Here is a 27,143-nt window from a genome sequence, read left to right as displayed (position 1 = left end):
AATTTTACATTAAAGAATATTTGAATGTTGAGTTGCTCATCATGTTAACTTGCAAATTTGATGACTGGTATATTAACCCTGAGAAAATTTGAATCTGTTATTTAATTATTTAATTACCGCCGTGTCGTATCTCTCTCTCTTTTTTTTTTTTAAAGCATTTGATGATATGATCATATTGTGCTGTTTTAATCCTATGGTCACACCACTCTGAGATTGCCTGAGTAATTTACTGTTTCCAAGGCCTGTGTTTATGGATGCACAACCCCTAATTGGCTTTGACATGCATGTTTCAGCTGTAACAGCTTCTCAGCGTCTGATTAATGTTCCTCTCTGCCACATAGATGGCACCATGTACAGCCCCTCACAGAGGATAACTCCATGACAGCTATGGAAAAAGAATATGGACTTAGTGGTGTCTTCATATTGAAATATGTCATGCTGCTGACACTTTTATTTCAGCTCCTATACCTTTTTTTTCAGAGGCTATAACTCGATCACTCTCCCTCACTCACACTCTTGACGTAACAGAAAGGGAGTAGCTTTTGTTTGTGTGTGTGTGTGTGTGTGTGTGTGTGTGTGTGAACAGAGATACTAACAACATGGGTAAGGTGTGCCTTACTGAGAAGGCTGTGTCCATCTTCACCTTGTTATCCAGCTGTAGCCAATGTTACACAACCAAAAGACTAGAATACAACACAGTTTCCAGATGGTTGGTTTGCATTGCCATAGCAAACAATAGCACTGTTGTACTGGACCAGACATGACTGGAGGCATACTGTACAGACATCAGCAGTCTTACAGGGACACTATTGAGCATAGGACACTACAGAAATGTGTTTAGTTTTTCAGCTAATAAGTTAAACTCTGAAATATTCACTTCTGAAATGAAAAAGGAAAAATACCAAAAAAAAAAACCCTCATGAAGCACTGACTGTGCTTTTTACTATGTCCCAGTGTGTTCTGATGGTCAGATCACATGGAAACAATGTTGATTGTTCAAAAATGACGATACAAAGACAGCTTATTCCAAAGCCCATGTGTTCTCATTCACAGCTTAGCCTCCAACTCTGTCCAATGTTTGAAGGGTGCAACCTCTGTCACAGCTGTCTTTGTTTCTCTCTTAGAGCATAGAGTACATCATCACATCACGCAAAATAGCATTAACAGTAATAAAAATGCTGACAGTTAGCAGAGGATATTCACAGAGGAAAAATGTCACTGTTGTTTAAATCAAAACACTTCCAAAATCGAGCCAATGAAAACTACATTTCGCTCGGAGGCTTGACTGTCTTCTGGGTGAATAAATAAAATTATATATATATATATATATATATATATATATATATATATATATATATATATATATATATATATGTATATATGTTCATTAGACACATTCAAGGGTGTTTAAATTTATTGGTTTTTAGTTGCTGCTGATCAGTATACTGTGGTTATCAATTGGTTTCCTGATGCAGATTGTGTATATAATATCATAATACCTCCATACTTTTAAAATTTTAGTCAAACACATGCATTATTTATGGTTCATCAGGATATCTGAAGGTTAACATAGAGAGTGAAAGCAGAAACACGGGGTATGTGGAGTCTATTTAAAATTTAAATGAACACCAAACAGCTTTGCTTTTTGTCTATAAATTTCAGTGTGAAGTAGACTCCCTGTCTCTCAAAGGAGTCAGTCAAAAATAGTGGATACACTGTGAGGCCAGTAAGAAGAATGGTTCTCATTTGGTGTTTGCTGGCCATGATCTCTCACTGCTGCACAGTAGACCCATTTAGCTATGGTACACACAGAGGAGCTAAATTGAGAGAGAGAGAGAGAGAGAGAGAGAGAGAGAGAGAGAGAGAGAGAGAGAGAATGAGAATGCACGCTATCTCCAGGCACTGAACCCTTCTGTGCCCATTGCTACAGTACCATCTGCCAACTGTCTTCTTCAATACGGTAGTTTAAAAGATAATAGAAATAGCAATTATATTGCTCTGTCGGAAGGTAGATCTTGGCAGCCTTGCCTCTATGCTATTCTGTTCTTTTCTCGGTATTGCCTTTCAGCTGAATGCCTCTTTTTTAACATTAACACACATCAAACATGATAGTATGTTATTGTGATCTGCTATGATGGCATCAGCAACTTTCTCAGTAAGGGGACCAATGTATTTCTGTTATTTAATTTCTCTTCTTTTGTTTTTCTCTAGCTCTGCTGAGATTGTACTTAAACGACACTTTGTCAGGAGGTGAAGTTGTACTGAAATACATCCTCTGTTTTGGATCCTTGGATGTTAGATGCCTCCATTTTCCTGTTATGTCGAGGTGTAGGAAAGGTTGTCAGGATTTGACAAGTTGGAGGGTGTATTATCTAGATTTAGATGGTTGAAGAGTAGGCTATTAAAGCATGAGTCTGTGGTGATAAAGGTACCGGAGGTGCTTTTTTAAAAGAGTGTAGGCACACACACACACACACAAACATACACACACACACACACACACACACACACACACACACACTTACATTTTGGCTTGTTGATTATTCATGACCTAATTATGTTCATGCTTTATTCACTGCAGGCTGTCGTTTGATTGGTTTCACTTTTTGGCTTTCTAATGACATTCTGTCATATGTGCCACTAATGTCATAAGTAGCTTGAATGACTTGAATACGAAAATCAAATGTTTAAGAAAAAAACTTATTTCAATAATCCACATCTCAGTCATGCCTTGGTTCACTCTCTCCCTCTACTGGCTGTTTTGAGTTAGGTTTTTGTTTAGTCTCATCTATGTTATCTTGGTTCATTCAGTTAATTATTCAATCAGTGTGCTTACCTGTTTGTTAATGAAACCTGGGATTCTGTTAGTAGAAATATCCCTAGTTTTCTTTAGTTTCCTTTGTCGAAGTCTGTCCTATCTTGTCTCATGTGACCTGATGCTCCTGAGTAAATCCAGGAGTTATTTGTAATCTTGTAAGAATCCTGCTTTGTTCTGTTTTTTTGTGGTTTTGCATTTTGTTTTCTAGTCTGCTCTTTGTTTCAAATAAATGCTAATTCTGCACGTGCATCCAGTCTCACCTCCAATTCGTGGCAGTCTCTATCTGTTTCTTACGCTCTCTCTCTCTCTCTCTCTCTCTCTCTCTCTCTCTGCACACTAACCACACTCAAGTAGTTTTTAAGTAGTAAGACATAATGTTAAACAGTGTGACCGTACCTCTGTTAAATGCATTCTCCCCATATTACCATTTCATTTGTCTTTTTTTCATTGTTGAGTGGAAAGTGACCACAACAGCAACGCCAGGCTTTATTTTATGAACTCGGTGACCTGAGGCAAAACTGATGTGGTTCACTTCTATGTGCTTACTCTCTCATGCTCTCTCTCTCTCTCTCTCTCTCTCTCTCTCTCTCTCTCTCTCTCTCTCATGTGTTCTCCTCAGATGACTCTACAGGTTATGGACCCATATTTGAGGAGGAGCCAACAGACACCATTCACCCTGAGGAAGCACCGGAGGACAAGATAACCATGCGCTGCCGAGCGCGAGCCAACCCACCTGCCACGTACCGGTAACAGATGCTCCCCTTTTTCCCGTGCTGCGTTAGCGACCCGTGTTCCCATGTTGCTGATCTCCTGCCTTAGCAACATAACTCACGAATCACTGGGCATAGATGATTATGGTCCTTAAAATAGCCAAGTGTGTGTGGGCGGCTTGGTTGACAACTATGTCTTGTCATTTCGATGCCATTTTTGTTGAGGGCTTTGGTCTTTGAAGCTTTGGTTTGCAAATGTTATAGTTTTTGCATGTGTCCCTGTGTTGAATAATGAAGAGGCTGCTGCCTCCTCTTTTCTTTGAACTCACATTTTCAGTCGTGATTGTAAACTGTAAGCTCATTACGCGTCTATTGTAACTGTCAAACTCAAATTTAACCCTCTGTGTGTATTGAAATGTTTGTTAATGTCACTCAGTTCTTACACTTAGCATTTAAGCTTTAAGCTGTAATCCCTTGTATCTCCAAATTATTTTAATTAACTCCCTATGTGGTGTGTCAATCTGTAACCTTTGGCCGTATGTTCATATGCCCCACTTTGGCTTTGCTTCATTAACTGGGAACCTCCTATTGAGTCATTTCTATTTCTTGGGAACCTCCAGTCATTTTTATATATGTACTATTACTTTTAAATCACACTGGAATTGTCTGATTTGACTTGATTAATAATTCTGTCAAATTCCCTGCTGAAATTAGACTGGCTATCAAACTGGCCTTCATTCTAGTGCACCTGTCCAGACACTTACAGCCTATGCCCTGACCAATCTCCCATTAACAAAAGGTATTCTTCTGTCAGATTTCCTCTAACACTTACTCCATCTCTGCCTGACATGCAAGTCAGCGATGATGGTGCAAGGCTTTTAATTGCCTGCTGATCCACAGCCTCCTCAAGGTCACGTTCAAGTTCCAAGGTTAACTTAAGGCACAGAAGTGAACATGGACACTGAACTCTGGTCACAAATCAAGAGTGATACACCCATGTGTGTGTGTGTGTGTGTGTACATATGTATGTATGCATGAGTTATACATGTCGTATCTCATTAACCAATGTTAAGTACGGCCATGGTACAGTAATGAATTAAGTCGTTATTACGGCATAAGTGTATTATGCATAAGCAATTAGCCACAAGTGATAAATGCTAAAGTAGCAAAATTAACCACTCTTTCAGGTGGAAGATTAATGACCGGGAAATTCCCTTTGAGGGGAAGGGTGCAGAACGCTTCAGCATGGTGGGAGGCAACTTGGCCATCAGCTCCCCCAACAAGACGGAAGATGCAGGAAGATACATCTGTGTAGCAACCAACAAGTATGGCACAGTTATCAGCCGAGGGGCTACCGTCACATTTGGATGTGAGTTCCTCTGCTAGAGCAAGTACATCTTGCCACGTAACAAGTTTTGCTATCTGCGGTTGTAGGCTACTTTATCTGGAAACACCTTTTTCCCTCTTCTTGCTGAGCGTTATGCAGACAGTCAAAAAGCACGTTTGAAGCCTGTGTCACTGCGTTTGGGCTAAGGGCAACCTTTATCCAGTCTTGGTAAAATTAATTTCTAACGTCAGGCTTATTTCCTGAATCAATGTTAGTTCTGCTGGGTTATGGGGTTTTTTTTGTCTCTGAAAATGATGGCAGTGCATTTTGCTAATACATGGTTTTCTTTAGTGAAAGCGCAATGATATTTTTTGCCAAAGGTCATGTGGATATTTAAGGACACGGCTGCGAAAGGCATAAAGCCTTCAGCATAAAGCTTTTATAGTGAAATAAACGCTGATATGGTTTGAATAAGTTTGAACGAATATTTCCCTCCTTCCCTCACTCTCACTCATTTTCTTTATCTTTATCCCTCTCTCTGACACACTCACTTTTCCTTTTCAGACTTGGACATGTTCTCCACAGAGGACCGAGAAGCAGTGCATATAAAGGAGGGACAGGGAGCGGTGCTGTTGTGTGCTCCTCCTCCACACTTTCCAGGTTAGCAGAATGTTCATGTTAAATATAGCTCTCCTCCTCATGGGCAAAATAATATGGTCTGTTGGAAGAATTGTATGATTTGTTGGGAGCTCTTTAATGTATGATTTGTGCCTCTTAAATTTGCATAGAAATGTGATTACATGAGTCATTTCCTCATTTTCCTCACTGGCAATCAAGCCTGCATTGCATGAATCAGAAGTTGCAGTTTTCTCACCTACTTAACAGGCAAAATTTAAATTTACATTTTTTGCTCATCAAGCAAAAAGTCTTACCCAGAGTGGCCTACATGATACAGTAAATGTCTAAAATAAGCAAAAGTATTTCAGGCGTAGTAGGCTAAAGAGAAGCAATTTTAACCAAAAGCTTCATGAAAAATTCAGTGCCTAAAACTTGGATAAAATAATCCTGTTGAACTGCTAGCAAACCAATGAGTAAATCTATATACAGTTATCCAAGGTGAATCTGAATGTATGTTTTTCTCCATATCCTTATAATGAGAGAATGTGTACTAAATTTTCTTCCCTTGTGTGTGTTTCTTTACAAAGATGATCTATCCTTTCGCTGGATGCTCAATGAGTTCCCCACCTTCATTCCTGTGGATAAGCGGCGGTTTGTCTCACAGACCACAGGGAACCTCTACATTGCAAAAGTGGACAGCTCTGACAGTGGAAACTACTCTTGCTTTGTGTCAAGTCCCTCTATCACCAAGAGCGTCTTCAGCAAATACATCCCCCTGGTGCCCATAGTGGAACGTTAGTAAACTGACTGATTTATGTTTTGTTTTTTTTATAACTGTCTTACCCTGAGACACTTATTCATAGCAGTCATACAAGTGCATCTGCTCGATTTTGAACTGTGTAAAGTGCTTTGTTGTAGTGAATTCACTAACTTGCATAACCATTCGTGAGAGGCAATGGGGGTATTGTTTGATTCATTATGTAAACCATATGACCGAGGGTGTTGGGAAAACTCACCAGAGCAAGTTTCAGCTCCAAACTTTTGATTCTCTTTATCTCAGACCAGCATCTTAGTATGTAGGCAGCACATGAACATTTCCTGCTGTTCCTAGAGCGTTGCAGTGTGACTGGATAAAAAAAAGTCAGTGTACCAGAGTTTGTGCAAGAACATTATCCCTTTTTATAAGACCTGCCAAAAAGTGAGTCAGTGTGAGGGTTTTTTGCCTTAGTAGGAGAAACCACAGCTGAAGTATTTGGAGAGCCTTTTGTTGTTTGTTTGCTTGTTTGTGTGAATCTGGAGAGACTCTAAAAGTAAAAAAAAACAAAGAGATGGCAGCGCCCGTTTCCTGTTCTGTAAGGACTTTAGAATATCCAGTTATACTCTGCCTTTGTTTCAGTTTTACTAGTTTATGCACTGACACTCACAAACACGCAAAACACACACACACACACACACACACACACATACACACACACACACATACACACACACACATCTTGTTTACTGCGTAAGAACATACTAGAGAGGCAGGTTGCTGACTGGTTTGTTGGTAACATTGTTATTTTGTCTCAGATGTTTACAAGAATTTGCATTTTAAACCTCCACCCCCCCCCCCTAGTGATTCTCAAGACCCCTAAAACACAAGCTCAATGGCAAAACATGTGAGACCTCTAGTTTTCACTTCCTCTGTGTTGCTATATTTGTTTATTCACTCTAGAGATGGAGCATTGAATGATTGATCTCTCTCTGTCTGTCTTTCTGGCTGATCCTATGTTTGACTGAACCTTCAATGATGAAAAAGTCATTTGTTGCCTTAGGATCGTTTGCTGTTTGGGATCTTTTGAGTAGCAGGTGACTCACATAAATGTGATATTGTGTTTGCACCAGGTCCTGTGAGGAAATACCCAGCTGACATCAAAGTCAAGTTTCCTGACACTGTTGCACTGCTTGGCCAGAATATCACCCTGGAGTGTTTTGCTCTGGGAAAGTAAGCCTCAAAAATCCATTTGTTCTCTGCTTTCTGGAACGAACAACCATTCCTGTTATTTATTCTGTTCTGTCTCCCTTTACGTACATCAGTGAATTATTAAATCCATGACTGCTTGCGTCAAGTGTTGTAATAAAATGAAGCATGTTAGCAGATATTTTTCATCAAATGAAAGTTTTGTGATGCTCACCTACTGTTTTGGCCATCTAGGTCATTTAAATAAATACATTAAAGCTAATTAGCTTTTGAGAAATGTGGATATTTAAACGTTAGCCCCTGAATAAGGCATTTATTTTTATAAAGGTTAAGATTCAGAACACATAAATGCTTGTTATGCTTCAGTTAACTTCTTTGTGTGCAGTCATCAGGTTTCACAGAGTAAGAATCTAGAATGTTCCCTTTTGTTAGAATGTGGTGTGCTCTGTGCAGTGTACTGCAGAAGCTACATGTACTAACATATCTCCCAAACACCCCCTCAGTCCCATCCCTCAAATTAGATGGAGGAAGATGGATGGCACACTGCCAGCCCACCATCAGATCAGTATGGCAGGGGGGCACTTGCACTTGGTCAACGTGCAGTATGAGGACGCAGGCACATATGAGTGTGAAGCTGTCAACTCGAAAGGAAAAGACCGGCATTCAGCACGGCTCATAGTAGAAGGTACACTGTAACAGTTTCAAAACAGTTTCACTCTCATATCACTTCAGATAAAGCCAAATGGTTTGGGCTTACCCGATCAGTTTTTGTTTTCTTTTTGATGTTTTTTTTTTCCTGTGTTGTTCACGGCCTCAGTGTTGTTTTTTTCTTGTTTCGTACAGACTTTAAGATCATTTTAATGAACTAGCAGTTAGGACATCCAAATGAAGACAGTTTAGAGCAGGGGTATTCAAATCCAGTCTTGGAGGGCCATGGTCCCGCTGTTTTTCTTGTCAGCTAACTAAATACAATCTGTGATTGGCTGAAGAGCGTGCACACCTGTTTGCAAGGTGAAAATCAACAGGTAACTAAGAGGTGAAAACAAAAACCCGGCAGGTCACTGGCCCTCCAGGACCGGATTTGCCCACCCCTGGTTTAGAGCATTCAGCTTGGCACCTTCTTTTTAATGCTGCTTTCATCGTGATCTTGTCCCTGACTGGCATCTTTCCTCAGCTGCCCCAGAGTGGTTGGAGAACATCTCTAGCTCAGAGGCGAACGTCAACAGTGACTACACAATGTCATGTGTAGCCAGTGGAATACCCACGCCGGTTGTTCACTGGCTGAAAAATGGCAATGTGGTAGTGAGTAATACGGTAAGATCATGTTTTTTTGCCATGTTCTATATATATATAGGATACACCCAAGTTAAAAGACTAGATTATAATTTTAATGCGTTTAGGCCTACTACTCATTTTATGTGTGTTACAAAAGTGAAGAACGAGCTAAAATTGATATTCTGAAAGAACCAATATTCAGAGGTATATTATTTTACACTAATATATTACACTAACACTAATATATTGCCTTTTGATGTGAAGAGCGAGTTAAAGTTCACTGACCTCACTTTTGATGACTCGGGGATGTACCAATGCGTCGCAGAGAACAAGTATGGAGTGATTCATGCCAACGCTGAGCTGCGTGTTTTTGGTGAGCTGCCCTACAGCCACTGTGTGTGTGTGTTTTCTTGTGTGTGGGGTGGGGGTGGAGTCACATGTTTAGTTGGCTACAGGAAGATCTTATGCTGAATGTAAGTCCTGTCTATTGTGTTTGACTATCTTGTCTGATCTGGAAATTACTGTTGATTAGGGATTCTTCTTTTTAAAGTGGAGTGTTTTATGCTATTTATTATAGGCCTAAGTTAACCCCAATTAAAATCCTGATGTACTGTCTATTACTGATATTTGTTGGTAGAGTCAGTAGGAAACATGGTGCTGTCATTAAGTGTTGAAGTATCTGTTTTCTGTCATGTGCATGTTTTCCATTTGTGTTGAGATATGAAGTGAAACAAATGTGGAACAAACTCCGCTCTGTGTCATTAGCGAGTCCTCCAACCTTTGAGTTCAACCCGGTGAAGTCGGAGATCCTTGCACCCAAAAATGGACGTGTGGTTATCGAGTGTAAACCCAGAGCTGCACCTAAGCCAGTCTTCTCCTGGAGCAAAGGGACGGAACTGCTCTCCAACTCCAGCAGGTCAGCCTTGTCACGGCACTGAAGAGGGTGTGGTGTGGTGGAGTGTAATGTTTGTTTGCTCTGTTCCTTTTATTTAGAAGCTTATGTAGCATGTGCATGAAGACATCCAGCTCAAGGTTTAGTACTGTATCTTGTTTCGTTTCCATAGCTCAGGGTTATGTATTGTTTGTGTGATTTACTCCAGTAATACAGTAGGTCAGTATTTGTTTTATGCCTATATCCTCGTCGTGGACCGCAGCGTGGTTTCCAAGTGTAGTTTACAGCCAGGGCATTTCTATTTCTGCTAGCTCGACATCTAGCCACTGGACGTAATTAGAGTTCTTAAGTCAGTCTGCTGCTGAGGCCTGTATCTCTGTATCTCTGGCCTAGACTCCACCTCAGTCAGTGACACTAAGCTCTAACGCAAAGCTCATCAGAAAGGACAGACTGTCACTGTTGGGATTCTTAGTCTCTCCGTGTCAACGCAACACTAATCAGATTTTAACATGGGCCAAGCCGTACCCCAGAGAGCATTAACCCCACTTTTAGCCACTGCTTATCTTATCAATTCTCCATAGAAACATCCGTTTGGAGAGAAAGCCTAAAACAGGCTCTTAGCAGTGCATGCCAGTGCGTGTTTGGGGGAACAAGTGTGTTGTTTGCATGTTACTAATAATGTAGGCCAGCCATAATGAACCCTATTCATTTCTCAAATTTGTTCTATTCCACTTGATTCACGTATCCAAGGGCTTGATGATTATTTGGCTGGATCTAAAATTAGAAACAGATATTAAATGGTTGGGTAATCTCAAATATTGAGATTGGGATTACCTAGCCACTTGTTTAGACATAAGGATTACTTGTGAGTCAACATCTCAAATGTTTGTCCAGACCCGCTAAAAGGGATAAAGGTAATTATTTGAAAACTATGCAGTCGTGTTTAGCATAGATCATGTAATTGATAGCTGTGCTTGTGATTACCCATGCGCACACATAATGCGACATTTCCTGGCAGGATATTTATTTGGGAGGATGGTAGTCTGGAGATTCTCAACGTAACCAAGACGGACGAGGGGAAGTACACCTGTTTTGCTCGTAGTACACTCGGCAGGGCAAACAGCACTGGTTCTCTGTCAGTCACAGGTAAGCTTATCTTACAGGACCTCCACATGACTGTGGGTGAGAGACTGATATGCTTAGTTGAGTAAACACTTACTCACCAGGATCTTAGACCACTTTACCTGAGGTTAACCCCTGGGATTGCCCTTTCAGTTTGCTTTGCTCTTCAAATCTGTGAAAAAACACCATAATCCTCTAATATGTGCTTAAACCCCCCCTGTTGCTCTTTGCTGATGTTTTCTCTTCCTTCTATCCTTAGCTGACACCTGCCATAGACACTATTGCTTATGAACAAAGAGCAAAGCCGGTGGTCTTTTTCCACCAATGCTCTTATATAACATAGATCGACAGCTCTGATTTCTTCCACTTCCAGTCATGCTAACCACAACTGCAGCAGCTAATCATCTCTAAATCAGTCCCAAAGCATGGTGTTACTTTAAATAGATAAATGTAGGCATGATAAGAGTTGTGGTGAATCCAGCATCCTGCCCTGCTGGTCAGAGGTGGTGAAAGTGGCATCCTGCATGGAGACTTGACTGGAGATGATGAACACGAATCGTTGCTGATTTTGTGGTTAGTATGACTGGAAATGAAGAGGGTTTGATCAATATTTCTGGGAAAAAGCATAAGAATGATTCGTTTTTCATTGACACACTAATGCCATCTCTCATCTTTGCCCCTAGTTGTCTAAATGACATTGGCTGTGGTCTCTCTCCTCTGATTGTATACTTCTAGATCATTGCCCTACCCAGCTATGCCCTCTGCTGGTCAAACATACTCAGTGGCATTTCTCTCAACTGCCTAGTCTGAAATGCAATAGAGAAAATAGCACGGCATGTGTAAATGCCAAAAACAATGCACATAACACTCGAAAGCATTGAACAGGACATTTAAAATGAAACATAGATAAGCCTAAAAGAGAGAATAAAATAATAGAAATAGAACAGAAAGATGAATTGAAAACCTGAAACCGATACAGATTCAGCATGTCCATCATTCTCTAATGGGGTTCCCTCAGATGCCACTAAGATCACGCTGGCCCCATCCAATGCTGATGTCACAGTGGGTGAGAATGCCAACATGCAGTGTGCTGCATCCCACGACTCCAGTCTGGACATCACTTTCATCTGGTCCCTGGATGGCCATGCCATTGACTTCGACAAGGAGAGGGAGCACTATGAACGCATCATGGTAAGAACAGAGGGGAATGAAGACAGAGAAACAGTATGATGTAAAGATGTACAAGAATACCAATGGCTTTAAAGAAGTTAAATGTTCCAGAGTTTAGGTGATAAACATAGGGTTCACTTTGGACATTTACACAGTGTCTACATGTTAAAGAGAGAGGTAATGAGGAAAACCATTATGGCGCAGTGAAATCAGAAGCACTGCTTGTGTTGTGACATTTTTTAAATGACACAGTCACATCGCTGTATGCTTCTGCAGTTAGAACTTTAATGGCTCTAATTAAGCATTTCTACTTTTTGATAAAACTCCTGTGTTGTTTTCCTTTGAGCACAGAGTGTCATTTCTCCTTTATTCTTTGGAACTAACATTAGACACACCCCTGTCGTTTTATTAACAGCATGATGACACCCTATCAGTATTTATATTTTTATGATTTCCTATGTTGTTTTGAGGTGCAGAGTCACTTAGACAAATCCAGCAGCTTCTGATTGAATGCACTTTCTCATTGTCTGCCAGTGGTGTTGATTTTAAGGCTCAAAATGTACTTCAATACTATAACACAGTTCTTCAGGAAAGTGTGTAGAGATAATGGGCTATCCGTTTGAGCTTTGTTAAAACTGAGCTTGTAATTCTGCAGCCTGCATGAGAGTAATCTAGTGGTGAGTTCATCACATATCTGATCTTCAAAACACATCTTGCACAAATAGCCCCTTTTATCAGCATTCTATCTTATCTGTCATCTCTGGGACTCAAGGCCGATGGCGAGTAATGGATTCTTGATTGATTGTGCCTCCTGACTCCGCCTGTTCACGCTGGACTACAGTCATGGTCTTATTTTCCTTTCAGCACCACCTTGTTATGTTTCACTTATTTCACATAAAATTGTGGGAACTACCACACATTAAATATAGCTTTTCCTGTCAAATGGAGGAACAAAAATGGTCTCAGCAAAAAAAAAAAAAATGGCATTCATTGCGTGCGTTTTACTGCATGGGATCTTGAGTCGTGTACGAAGTGAAATTTAATGGCGCATTAAGTACTGCTTCGTGGTTAGATGGCTGGCAAAGCATTGGGGATCTCCACCAGAACCAAAAGATTTAAATTACCTGAAGAGCTCTGAAAATAACTTAAATCTGTCATTTAGGAGTGTATCTCTATTACAAATTTGCAAGTCTGTGTGTAGTTAGTTGTGCTTGTACATGTGTATCATATGTATGCTCCCGGTTACTGATGGGACGCAGTATGTTTCCAGAAGGTGTGTCTGAGCCTGAATAGCAGTATCTACAGTAGGGTATCCAAACAATATTCATTTAGAACTGGTCCTTCTTACAGTACAGGTGAACCTCTGAACACAATAGTGTGAAATAAAGCTGCAGAAACTCTCCACACATGCAGTGGGTTTTTGCACTAAAAGTGTGTCTTTATTTCTCTGTTGTGGTCAGGTTGGAGACTCGAGTAGTGAATTACTGATTAAGAATACCCAGCTGAAGCATGCTGGCCGCTACACCTGCACTGCTCAGACCCCTGTGGACAATGTCACAGCCTCCGCTGACCTGGTAGTCCGAGGTGAGTGCAGCACATACAAAAAAAAGTGATTCATCAACACACCTGCAGTGAAACAGTTGTCAGTGACTAAGCCTGGATAAATGCACAGTTAGATTCTTAAACCAAACAGTGGCTTCTGATTTTCCACTTCTACCTCTTTGAAGACTTCAGTGTTCAAGGGCTTGAACTGAATTGGTAAGAGGGAAAGTTGACTCATATTACATCCACGAACTGTCTCTCTCTCTCTCTCTTTCTCTCTCTCTCCATCTCTCATGCTAATGTAACTTTCTGGATGCAAATCAGAGCTGAAGTTTCACATCTGAATATACAGTGCACTTTAAAAAGCTGAGCTATTGTTGGATTTTGAGCTAGTTGTAGTGCTTGTAAGAGTAATTTTTAGATTCATGTACATGAGGCAGTACTGCCAGTATTGCATAGAAATGGATTGTTAAAATATCCTCAGCAACTGCCATTAAATAAATTGAAAACTATCAGTGCCTTGCTACAGTGACTGGGCCTTTGGCTATGTGGTGTGAGAGAGGCAGGGTAGAGGTTTAAATTATGCGAGAATTAGCAGACTGTTTTCCTTTTGCTAGGACTAATCAGTCAGCCCTGGAGCACCATATGGGCTTTGAGGGTGAAATAGCCCTGTGTATTGGATATGGCACAGTACCAAAAAACAACAGATGATCAACTTTTATAGAGCCTTGGCAACTGGCGTTTTCTTTCCCCCTTTTTTTTTTTTTTTGAGATGTTTAACATTTTCATCAAGCAGACTGATGCAAAGGTCTAGCCTTATATGTAATCTCTATGTGAATATTTGTACATCTATTTTCTGACTACATCCAGCCTTGTTGTCAGATCAAAGTTTATATCATGATTTGTAAATGTCTGTAGAAAATGTTGGAGGGTTTACAGTTAATTGGCTTCATGTAATTCCCAGAACTAACTTAACTGAATCTGAGGTTCCTCAAACTTTCAGAATTTCCAGTACATTTTAAGTTCATTTCCAGTCAAATTCTGTCAGTTGTTAGTGACTTGAATTGTTATTAGTTCTGTGAGTATTATAAACTGTTCTCATCCTTAGTTTTCCTTCAGCCCACTCTTTGGTGTGGTAAACTGGCAAATATACGCATGTGCAGGAAAAGATGTGACCATTAAAAAGAAATGTCAGAACTGGCCACAGACACATACAATATTTTTGTACTAAATCGATTTTCTCCTTTTGTGACGCACAAGAAATTAAAGGTTACTTATGGTACACGGTATGTTTCTATGCCAGTGACCATAATGGAGTTTTCAAGACTGGAACCATTCTTAAAACCAACACTATTAAACTCAGTTACGGTCTCTGCCCCTGGGAGAGAAGGCCTTTTGGAATTGCATGACATTACATTACTGAGCATGCTCAGACAAACTTCCACAAGACAGACTCGCTGATTAAGGCTGGTGACTTTCCCTCTGTCTTCTCCATGTTCCTGCATAATAATGACCCGTTAAGATAAAGACTGGTGTCCAAACCCTGCCCCCCACAGCGGAGAAACCGCACTGGTATTCAGTCTGTATAGTCTGAATTCAACATAGAGATTACTGCTGACTTGATTAATACATCTCTTAACTCAGATTTTATAAAGTCATTTGTATGCTTACTTTTAAACAGATTGTAAGGGTGTGTGATTTTGCCTGTCTGCTGAACACTTTCTAGGCAGAATGTACTCTCTACTAACTTCCTTTGTGATTCAGACTGCACTTTATTGTGCCTTTAGTGTAGGTGTTGAGGAACATGTGAAAGGGAACACTCCAGCTGAACTCTGCACACTCTGAATGAAATCAAGACAGCAGAGCTGCTCGCTACTCCAAAAGGGGGGGGGGGGGGGCATCACTCCCTAAAGCAATGACAGATCAAATATGCTCATTTGTCTGTGCTAACAGACACATAGCAACACATCATTCAGATTGCTTTTTAATTAGTAATGAATCCATGACTGTGAATCCCAGTTATCAGCACTTTGAAATGAAAACATTTCATCAATCAGCCATCTCTTGTAACATCACATGCATAAGTTATGCAGAGCTCAGTAAAACCTACAAATAGTTCTAGCATTGTTAAGTTTAACAGCTGCATCAAAAATTTGTATGAAAAGGCAAATGTTTTTAAGAGAGCCTTACCATGTCTCTCATTTTCACACTCTGAAATGAAAAGGACATTAAACAGGACATATGATGTTTTACATGATGTTTTAGGTTAGGGACAAGGAAAAGGATAGATTGAGGAACAGGTCAAAATGAAGTTTACAGTTATATTTGGTCAGTCAACCTTTGGAATAGCTCTTGTACCATAAAGCCCCAATCAGCATAGTCAAACTGGGATAAGGATGTGTTCACGTAGCCAAACACAACTGACTGGAAACCAGTGGAAAAGTACTGTATGCCACTGTAATTAAACTAAGCTACCAGCACTGTCAATGTAAAACCTACCATATTTGAAATCTGTTGGACTAAGATGACCTCTATCATGGTATACTCTGCTGTGGACTTTCCAAGCTTTGTGGTTCTCCTTAAGGACCAGTGACATACATGAAAAAAAAAGGTAATCTTATTTCTTGGGCTGTATCTGACTACGGCTTTCAAAGCTAACACTAACAATCTGGCTTTTCTATTAAATGATATATTTTCACTACTGTGGAAGGAGCAAGTGGAGCAGCACCAAAGAAAACAAGATTGGATAAATGGATTTAAACACTTTCCACTTTGGCCTGGGGTTAAGGCAGAGTTATGTTAATGGCTGTAGAGTCTGCCAGTCAATGCTTTGGTCTCATGTATTTTGATAACCTCAAGAGACGTGTGTAATTTGTATATTTAATGTGATGTACAGAGAATTTCTCTCAAAGTGTGTCTGAGTTAAATGTGTCTTAACTCAAAGGCAGCCTGAGGATACTTGTCACAATTTGCTGTTATACGCTGTATAGACACAAGCCCTAATGTTGCAAAATAATGACTTCAAAAGTTGCATCCATGGTATTGCATCCCAGACAAGCAGGCACATCTGGCTTTGGAACATGTGGTGAGGGCCAGTCAAAACAGCTGGTTTGCTGTCTACATTTTGTGAAAATGTAATGGTCAAAAAAGGAGACCTAAAAGGTATTTGGATCAGCATTCCTATATTTAGAAAGGTTTACAAGCATGTAACTTTTCTCATCAACTGTTTCCAAACCAGTATGTCTCCCTCTCCTTACCCAGGTCCCCCCGGACCTCCGGGCGGTGTTCGGGTCGAGGATATTGGGCCTAAGTCAGTGCGTTTGATTTGGAGTCAAGGCACAGACAACCACAGTCCCATCTCCAAATACACAATCCAGTACAGACAGCCTAACATTCAGGATGAGTGGAGGGACGCAGTCACCTGTGAGTATTTGGATGCCACATCTTCACTGAATAGAGTAGTCTGTCTGGACAGTTCGACCCTCTCTGTAGCTAAGGTAACCCATAAAGAGAGACTCTATATATGTCTGCCCTCCACTGCATGTCACAGGACACAATCGCTGTCATACAGTCAAAAAAGATAACAGACACACTGTGGTCAACACATAGGGGAAATGTGTCATCTAAAAATGTTTTAGAAGATATCGAGATATTTGAACTTTTTATATGTAATATGATATTCAGCATGCTTATGTACAGTTCTCAGGTGTATCTCTAAGTGTATTTTTGTATCTGCGTGTATGAAGATATCTGGGCATAATTATGAATTAGTGTGACATAATTTATAGTCTGGCCAGGTGGAACCTCATGTTGTAATTGTCTTTCTCTACAGCACCTGCGAATGTGGAGGGCAATGCAGAGACAGCTACAGTTGTTGACTTGATTCCCTGGACAACGTATGAGTTTAGAGTCACCGCCACCAATACTCTGGGTACAGGAAAACCCAGTGACCCTTCAGCGAAAATCACTACTCAGGAGGCAGGTTAGTACAAAGTTACAAAATCACACTTAACGTGCAAATCGGTAAGTACCACAGCACCATTTCCAGAACCCTCCATGTTCAGTTTGTTTAATTTAATTTAAAAAATGCCAGTCATTAGAATTGCTGATGAAGATTCCAGCTCAAAAGCAAATTTACATCTTTTGACCAGAGATTATGGAGAATGGTGGGTGATTAGATGAACGGTAAGGAGTTGAGCCAGTGCTTTCTCTATGCAGCTAAAAACCCTTACATCAACAGCAGGGTTCTGCACTTGGCAGCTGCCTTGACACAGTGTATTTGTCAAAGCTGCTCTGTTTTCAAAAAGATATTGCCAGAGGTAAAGTTGAGTATGTGTTGTTTGGCACTGGCAGTGTGGATGTCAGTAAATTGAGTCCCATTGGAAACAAAAGGCCAGCATTCCCTTCTTATTTTAGTTCCTGTGGTGGCGCCCTCAGACGTTGGTGGAGGAGGGGGAACCAGCAGGGAGCTTACCATTACATGGACGGTAGGAACCTTCATCGTCTTTTTTCCTCTTTCTTTCTTGTTTTATGTAACCTTAATGGAATGACTGAATGCACTGTTCATTCTTTTTCGTAAGAACCCGCTGACTCATATGTTGGTTAATTCACATTAGATAAGGATCAGTCAACATATTAAATGTTTTTTTTTTTTTGCATTTAAAAATAACCTTGTGTTGAAACCATTATTAGACCTGCATTTGGTTAAGATATTTGTTGTGCAGTAATTATTGCAGCGCTATTGGATTTCTGAATAATTTTTTGGTAAATTTAGCCTTGAGTCTCCTCTGACTCAGTAACATAGGGTCATATGTTGTGTGTGTAAGTAAACTTCAACAATCATATCTAATAAATTTCAAACATTGACTTTCCCTTTTGCTCTGTACACATGACTGATACGCTAAACAATTGGGGAAATTGCTATTTACATTTTTTAGTAGTTTCCTGATGAGTCTGTATTTGGAGGTTACTGATAGTGACATTCTTTGTATTACACATTTGTCTTTCATTTCTGTTATGGAAGTCGGTACAAACAGTTCTTTGTTTTCTGTGCTTTGATTTTCTGGTTGAAAAGTTTTACATAAAATTCAGAATTCAGTTTACTGATTATTTTCTCACACGCAGTTTTATTTAAAACTATAATTACTGTGTGGAGTTAAATTTTTGTGGCTCTAATGCCCATAGAGCAGTGGGCATGACTGAACAGATAAAAGCTGACCAGATAAAAGCTGACCGGCTAAAAGTTGGATACAGTCTGACAGATACCAAATGCAGAGAGTAGAGTAGGTGAAAGTGGGACATTTATTTGTTCATATTGTAACTAAAGAGAGGGCCTCAACTGACCTGTGAGGAATCAACAAATTTACCTCACCGCAGTCCAAAAAACCCTGAAGAATGCCGTTTTTCAGTTTAGGCTAACAAGCTACCCAGCCTCCCACAGGTGTAGCTCAGCAACCTTTGGGGAGATACTTGGATTTACCACCTAGTTCATCAGTGCACAAAGATGCAAAGTCAGCTTAAATGCGTAATAAATTTCCTGGCAAATGTTTGTTTGCTGCTTGTTGACAGAACATTACAGTATCCACAGAGGTATTACACAAGCCAGATTAGCTGAGCTAAAAATCAGTTCCAATAAGAATGTTCCATACTTGTTTTCTTTTCGGACAGTTTTGTCTTTTGGCATGTCAAATTATAATGAAAGGAAACTTATGAAAATTGTTCCATCCTCAGCCTGTGCAGCCACAGTACTACTACGGCCGCAACTTCGGCTACATCGTCGCCTTTAGACCTCGCAATGACTATGAGTGGAGGAAGGTGACGGTGGCTGACCCACAGGCCAATCGCTACGTCCACAAGGATGCCTCCATCTCCCCTTACACCCAGTTTGAGGTCAAAGTGAAGGCTTTCAATAGCAAAGGAGAAGGACCCTTCAGCCTCACAGCAGTAATTTACTCCTCAGAGGACGGTAGGTTTCAAGAGTAGACTAAGTCAAAAGTAATGTCATGGTGTGTGTGTGTGTGTGTGTGTGTGTGTGCGCCTGCCAGTCATGTGTTCAACTTACCACAGCAACACTGTAGTTTTGTATTGTAAACAGTGAGCAACATGAAGAGAAGAGACATTTTAAGAGAGACTCACTCATAGCTGGCTTTCCATTGCACCATAACATAATGAAAACTGATCACTATTCCTGTTCATCAAATGCTGAAAGCCCATGTCACATGAGAATTAATCATTAGTACATGCAACATTACATGTTGTTCACCTATTGCACCTCAGCTGCTGGAATAGTAAAGCACTTAGTGACACAGTAACCGAGTGCACTTGGCCCAGTGTTGACACTGTAAGGACCCCATCCTTCACATATCTGTGGAATTTTAATGCCTTTTGATATGAGAATCTTCTCCTCCCCTCGGTCTCCAAAGAGGGATTATGGAGCTATGTAGTGCTATCAGTAAGACGATAATTCTGTCTAAAGCTTCGGGGCATTTAACCCACTTATTCAGTGCTTTAGAAAGATAGTTTAGACAGACACACCTCCCCAATAGACACTCTCTCATCTCCATGCTCTGTTGCCCTGGCAACCTGGTGCAGTATCAGAAACTGGCAGAGGCTTCTGGAAGGTTATGCCCAGTCTTGGCATACGTTTGGACTCGCGCCCATTTTTGATTGGTTCTGCAGTATAGGAAAAGTGACGGTAACAGATGGAGAGCCGGCTATGGGTTATAACTCTTGAATATGAGCAAAAGGTGAATGACTGCAGAAATTAATCTGGTTTGAGTGCAATGATTAATATGTTTCCAGATAACTGTGATATTGCTCATTTTAGTAGACGTGACTGCAGCTCCATTTTTTGTCACTGTTAGCTAGCTCTTTTAGCATTAAACGAGCTACAGTGTGAGCTTCAAACATATGGTATTTGACTTCAATTTAACACGTTATATAAATGCTGAGATTATGATGGTAAAGTGGTAACATCTGATTTTAAGGCACTCCTAATATCTTGTTTGACTTCTGTAAACTGTTCTTTGGCTCTGACAAGCCATTATATTGTTCTCTGTTTGAAAGCAGCTTTAATGTCTTGTGTGGTTCCTGTAAACGTTTCAATTAATTATGCTTTGCGTCTAATATGCTATAATATGCCATTATATCTTCCCTCCTCTCCAGCTCCATCTGAGGCACCATCCATAGTGGAGGTGAAGAGTCTCTCTGCCACTGAGGCTGTAGTATGGTGGTTTCCAGTCCTCCATCAGACTGTGGAGGGATATCAGGTGAATCTGAGAGAACATGGACATTATGCAAACAAACCAAATGAAAACATAATACAAATATAAAATATGTTTCAGCTCTACAAAACAAAATTTGAACATATTGTGCTTATGGAAAAACAAAATTCTATACTCTATTTGTGCACATATCGGCATGCTCTTTCCTTATATTCTTTAAAAATGCATGTGTGAAATCAATAGGATTTTTTTGTTAGTTATGTAATTATCTACAGTATATTGTGTCTCTTGCAGTATTACAATGGGTACATATCAAAAAATCATTTCAAGTGACTCAGAACTGAGTTTCTTTCATGCCTCCTTTAGGTAAAACTGCTGAATTAGTCCTTAATATTCTGCTTAAATATAGATGCTTAATTACAATCAGTTGCAGTTCTTTCTTTATTATAAGTGTTGGTTCCAGAGGCCACGAATTTTCATTAGAAATATTGAATGTAGAGTACCGTAGCTTTGTAGTTTGTGTCTCAGTAGCTCATGCGGTGACGTTTACTGTTCTCCTGTAGGTGAGGTACTGGAGGAAGACTGATGAGAATGAGGCAACAGCCCTCCGCCTCATGGTGTCCAGCAGGGAGAATCACACTAGACTAGACAACATGCGGCCAGACTCCCTTTACCTCGTCAACGTGCGTGCCTACAATGCTGCTGGCTACGGTCCTACGAGCATAATCCATGAGATCCGGACCAAGAAAGCACGTAAGAAAATCTCAGACATTAGGTTGCTTTGTTTAGTGTAGAATAGTGTTTTTGTTTGTTTGTTTACTTTTCCTCAGTTAATGGAGCAATCCATAATTTGACAAAGACGGAGCTTCCACAGGGCGGCCACTGAAGCTCAGGTTTGATTTAGGCAACCAAAATACGCCTTATTTTTCAAGTAACTTTCATGAAGTAAAGACGTCTCAGAAAAGGACAGACAAAAAGATTACAAAGCTTACTCCCAGCTTACTTATCACTCCCAGTACACAGACATGTGGGTCTCCCCTTCTAGGAGCAATTGTTAGCTTAGGTTCGGTTCTAGTAAGCTCATCACCAAACCAGACCTGTTGTAATTGTGGAATTGACCCCACCGACCTGTGGTAGTTCCCCCTCTTAAAGTGCTACATGACCAATACATGAACAGCTAGAATAAATAGAAACTATGATTTTGAGAAAATGTTGAATAAACTAAACCTATAAGGCACTTGGAGTTCGATTCCTCAGAGACCATTTATCACATTTGTTGATTTTAACTGCAAATTGCTTAAATAATGAACAAGCAGTATTTCTGTTCTGCACCTTTAAACAGCCTTGCATTTTTCCTTTCAGCCCCAAGTCGTCCTCCAAAGATCTTAGGCCCAAAGTTCAGTTCCAGTGGCACCTCAGTCAACATAGCCTGGGAGCAGGTGGAATCTTTAGCCAACGAATCCATAGTGGAGGGCTATAAAGTGAGTCTTCTCTCATCATATTTGGTGTCAAATGGTTTTCTTAGAACAGAGACATATTTAGCAGTAGGTGAACTTTAATAGCTATACAGCTCTCAGGAACTACGTAGACCTTTGTCATCTCACCCCATAATTTTATTCCATTGAATATGTCCTACTCTCCTAACATACAACACCCGCTTTCTCTGTCTTCACACTCTATAAAATTCACATCTCTGCCTGTGCTTAAAGGTGCTCTATACAATGGATGGCAAGGGAACGTTATATATGACAGAGAGGCAGTCCATTGACCTGCCCTTAACAAAAAAAGGGCAATACCTTGTGGAAGTTCGAGCATACAGTGCTGGAGGCGATGGAGCTGTGGCACGACTACAGATCACAGGTAATTTCTTAAGCATGCCATTAGCCTTCACAAAATGTCCACTTACCTTTTCTCTTGATCTGACTTCTTCTGTGGTAAGATCTACTTTTAAGTTATCTTCAGAGTAAGACGGAAACCTTATTAGATCTCTGTATCTGTCTCTTTCTCTTTCTCTGTCTGTCTCTGTCTCTCTCTATATCTATCTGGCTCCATCTCTCTATCTCTCTCTCCATCTTTCTCTTTATCTCCCTTTATCTCTAGCCCTGTTTTTGTTACTAACTCATGAGTTTGAGTGATGTTTGAGTTTGCTCTGTCTCTGGTTGGATTAGTGCCATTTGAAAGATATCAACACAGCCATTAGTCAATGTCAGGGCTTCCTACAGCCACAAACAGGTGCAGACATTAAAATGAGAGCTGAGAGGATGTGACAAAACTCCAGTGAGCTCACAAAACCTTTCCATTAGAACAAACTGTCACTCATACAACCAAGGCAATTATAGACTTAAGCAACTTAAGTTTAAGTAACCATTAAAATGTTTTGTGAAAAGTAAAGAGAAAGTTATTAAATAGTTTCTTTTTGCTCTTAATTCTGAATGTCTCAATTCTTTGAATCCAGCTGGAGCTGTAATGGCTGCCCAGTCTTTCAGCCTGCTTGTGCTACTGGCAGTAGCGATCCTCTCCCAGAGACTCTGAATGTAACGGTGTCCTCTGCCGACCTTCACTCTGTGTGGTGAAGGGACTCTGTAAGGATGACGCCTGATAGAACTAAGACTTTTTTTTCCACACTATCTTTTGGTTGCAACCAAATGCATATTACCTTACTCGGAATATGCCTGTGGGGGAAAAAAAAAGACACACTGAGAAACACAGAAAGGACAAAGACAACCAGGATACCCCATGTTTATTATCTTCAGAAAACTTATTTGGAGGAGCAATGAAGGGGTTTGTTCATTCAACTTGTTCAATATGCCTTACATGAAACCATATGCTGATGTTTTACGAATATGTTACTTGCTGTAACTTAGCTTTGCTAAGAGGTCCAACTGCACTGTTCTTTACCTGTGGGCTACTGCAGTACAGTTTTCCACTGATTGTAAAAGAAGCTACATGTATTGTAGCAAATTAAAAAAATATAATAATAATTGAGAGTAATGGTGCACTCTGGGCAAGTGAATTTTAGTAAAATGTCAGTGTAAAGGTTATTCGAATATGTCTTATATGTAGTTTGCAAAGTGGCTTTCCTTTTGTTCTGTTCAATAATAAAATAAAAGCACATCTGCCCTGAACAGATACAGTCAAAGCAAACATACTCCCTATGATTATGACATACACACTGCACATATACAACAGTGATCGTAATGGACAATTATTCTAATATTATATATGCAATAATTTATAAGCTATTGATCTCTCTCTATTCAGTATATATATATTGTTTTGATCATATTTACATATTACTACTGGAAAAATTCTTTTAATTTTGAAAATATTACCATTTTTGAGCCCTAACATGGAACGAATTGAAGACCGGGACTTAACATGTGTGCATGAATACATTGCTAGTTGAAGGAAGAACATGTGGTTTGAACATTTACAAATTCTTCATCATTGCTAATAAACGGCACAAAAAAAGACCATTTGAATTTTTAGCTCGCGAGTCTGTGTTTGTAAACCAAGATGAACGTATCAGTATACAAAAACAACATATCCGTATGGTTTCAAATGCAAACAAAGTATTTACGTGGGTGTATGTGTGCAGTGACGTCACTCAAGAACCATGATGTTAACGCTTTGGTGTTTCATTAACGTTATTTCAATGTTGTGAGAAAGTTAAATGTCCATTAAAGAAGCATCCATTAATCTGAGGTAGAAATATTCTCAACATGCAATAGAATACAAAAATCTTGCACAAAAAGTTGCCTTTGTTTTGACTGTATCCGCGAGACCTCAGTGTGAAAGCTGGTGCTTTGTAAGGAATGTTAACATTACTTTGTTCTCTGCTTTTTTTTTCCACATTACCACCCGCGTGTCGTTATTAACAATTATGCAGTGGTCCTGACTCATGAGTATTGTGCAATTTATGTTTCAGTGGCTGCCTGCTTTGAATTATGTTTTAATATTACAACTCATCTAGCTCTGTAGAAATAACCCCTTTGTCAAACTGATCTTGAGTCATCTTTTATTGACCAGTGCAAGCAGAGTACAAGCACAACAGTTAATTGTCATATACCAAGGATCATTTATTGTCTGTTTATATAGTCTTATTGTTCTCATTTAACTATTGCCCTTTAACACGATACAAATGTTATCAGAGATATATTGGTAACGACAAATCTTTTCAGTTGTGTTGATAATTAGCATACACATTATGATTTGCCACTTGCTTGACTATTTTGCTTTCATTAAATGCAAAATGCTGCGTTTTGATAGCCCCTCAGACACGTTCAAGATGAACTCCTACTTCAAAAGGTCAAAATTGCATATTTATTTGGAAAATTGTTTTGAAAATGACAAATATACTGTTATCAGAAATATAGAATTAATCTGATTAGAACACATTACTGAAAAGTATACCATAAGGCCATCCATCACACCTTGTTTTGCTACGGGGAAGTTCAGTTAAAGCAATTCATCCTTACATATTCAAAAATATATTCAACTTTGACCTTTTGCGTGGAGGGCCTCTTAAAACATGACTGATAACAGCCATTGCTTCTACATTTTATGAGTATATTCAAGAACCACCACAAAGTGCTTTCTCCCAGTCTCCTTCATGCGACGACTCATCCAAGTGAAAGATTTGCCAAATGCATGAATGCCTTTAAATTGTGCGAACTGTGATATGGAGAGGTAATGGTACAGCCTCAGATGCATGACATGGAAATGAATGGTACATTCCAGCGCGATAGAACTCCATACATCTTGACGAGTCGACTCATGTAATTCAGCTTTTCCTGATCTGCCTCTGTGGTAATGAAACGTTTGTTCATCATGAACGACGAAACCCTCTTTGTCAGAGACAATGTAGATACGCCTAACATGTGAGTTATCTGCTTCATTTAAGCCAGTCTTCTCAATTAAAGTTTATAGAGACAAAAAATTTGACTCCAAATCTTTTCATTTATCCTAATGTTCTTAATACAGTCTATTGTACAGTAAATAGAGGGATGGTTATTAGCACTACATTAATACATTGACTACAGCTCATAGCTTATCACTAATTACTGATATAATTAGTGATAGAAATGTTTTTATTGCAGGGTTATTTGTGAAATCCATGAATGTTAAGAAACCATTACAACCATTGTCTTTGAACTGCTGGACTGCCAGTTTGCCACAAAACTCAAATTAAATGAAAGAGTATTGGAAAACGGCCTAAATGATATATTTTCAAGTGTGCACAACATGGCTGCTCAGAATCAGCCCAGAAAAGAAAATCTACAAGGTGAGAGCTGTTTTAGTATGAAAGTTGTAATATATTACAGCGACCAAAACCAATAATGTGGACTTAAATCATCTGGATTTAAGAGCCAAGTCTGAAAACTCAAAAAATTGTTAAACTTCTGGGAGACTAATTGGTTTTCATTATCTATCCGAGACCCCCTACTTGTGCATATGTGCTAGATAAATGATTGTATGCATGTCCATTTCATATCTATATTTCTGTTCAGCACATTTTAGCAGCATGCCAATCCACATAAAGGTTTGGAATTCATATTGAAACACAATACAAAAGTATTAAACCATGCTGATATCTCTACATCTGACAATATGTATGTGTCATGTGTACAACACAATTTTCTATATAGAGGTGCTGAATGTTTCCATAGAAACCCTCCTGTGTTTTTCATTACCCTGCCTCTCCAGAGGAAATAAATCTGTATCCTTTTTTCTTTTGTCACTGAATGTTGTACACATATGATCCATGGATGCTAAAAGTTTACATCAAATATTGTCACAGCGTCACTTTATTTGAGTGGCCCAATTAGGTAAACGCATTAGAGTTTCCTGTCAGATTATCATCTTAATTGCATATTAAACTGTAATGAGAACTGTGTATCCAGCAGAGACTTGGAGACTTTCTGCAAATAGAAATACATTTCATTTTCAAGTTGGGGATTTTAGAGGAGTTGAATATTTTATTTAAAAAAAATGATGAGAAACCTTCTAAGACAGCACTCATATCCTCAAACAGATCACAATTTACATTGCTAACAGTATTTTGTTCAAGGAAACACAATTAAAAAATGACAAAATGTCCCATAGATAATTTTTTTAATGTCCGTATTCTTTTGCATATTATCTTCACAAACATCTGTCTTATTGCCTGAGTTTGCTGAAACAATGATAGATTGCATAGAGTTGACCCCTGTCACATGCATACCTTCAGTGGATTCATGGTTTAAGTAAATCAAAACAATTTCAGAAACCCAAGGCCACAAAATACAAAAGCCCTCTTCATTACATTTGTGTTTCACATGGATTGCGTCGTCGTCTGTTGGGGCCATACAATGTCCAGCGCTGCTCAGGGTATTAACTAAAATTCAATTCATAATGAGAAACAAAATCGAGGAAAATGAATCAGAATCAATGCAATCAATATTAGCTCTGTCCATCAGCCAACCCGACCTGGGACTGGAAAAC

At 39.5% G+C, this 27,143-nt stretch overlaps 1 protein-coding gene across 1 annotated transcript; it reads left to right on the top strand.

The window, feature by feature from the left end:
- The first annotated feature begins 599 nt into the window (after positions 1-599).
- cntn1a (contactin 1a) lies at positions 600-23,192 on the top strand. The gene is made up of 22 exons (XM_030774900.1): positions 600-603; positions 3,438-3,564; positions 4,716-4,897; positions 5,420-5,515; positions 6,061-6,267; positions 7,361-7,460; positions 7,940-8,121; positions 8,611-8,750; positions 8,976-9,084; positions 9,477-9,627; positions 10,622-10,749; positions 11,744-11,916; positions 13,356-13,479; positions 16,699-16,860; positions 17,270-17,419; positions 17,854-17,924; positions 19,168-19,402; positions 20,602-20,705; positions 21,224-21,413; positions 22,023-22,141; positions 22,370-22,520; positions 23,116-23,192. Exons 1-22 carry the CDS (start codon positions 600-602, stop codon positions 23,190-23,192), a joined length of 2,982 nt encoding a protein of 993 aa, XP_030630760.1.
- Positions 23,193-27,143: the final 3,951 nt, after the last annotated feature.

This window comes from Chanos chanos, chromosome 5 (genome assembly GCF_902362185.1).
Source record: "Chanos chanos chromosome 5, fChaCha1.1, whole genome shotgun sequence".
NCBI lineage: Eukaryota > Metazoa > Chordata > Actinopteri > Gonorynchiformes > Chanidae > Chanos > Chanos chanos.
Note: the sequence above shows the minus strand (reverse complement) of the source record. Positions and strands in the feature narration are given on the sequence as shown.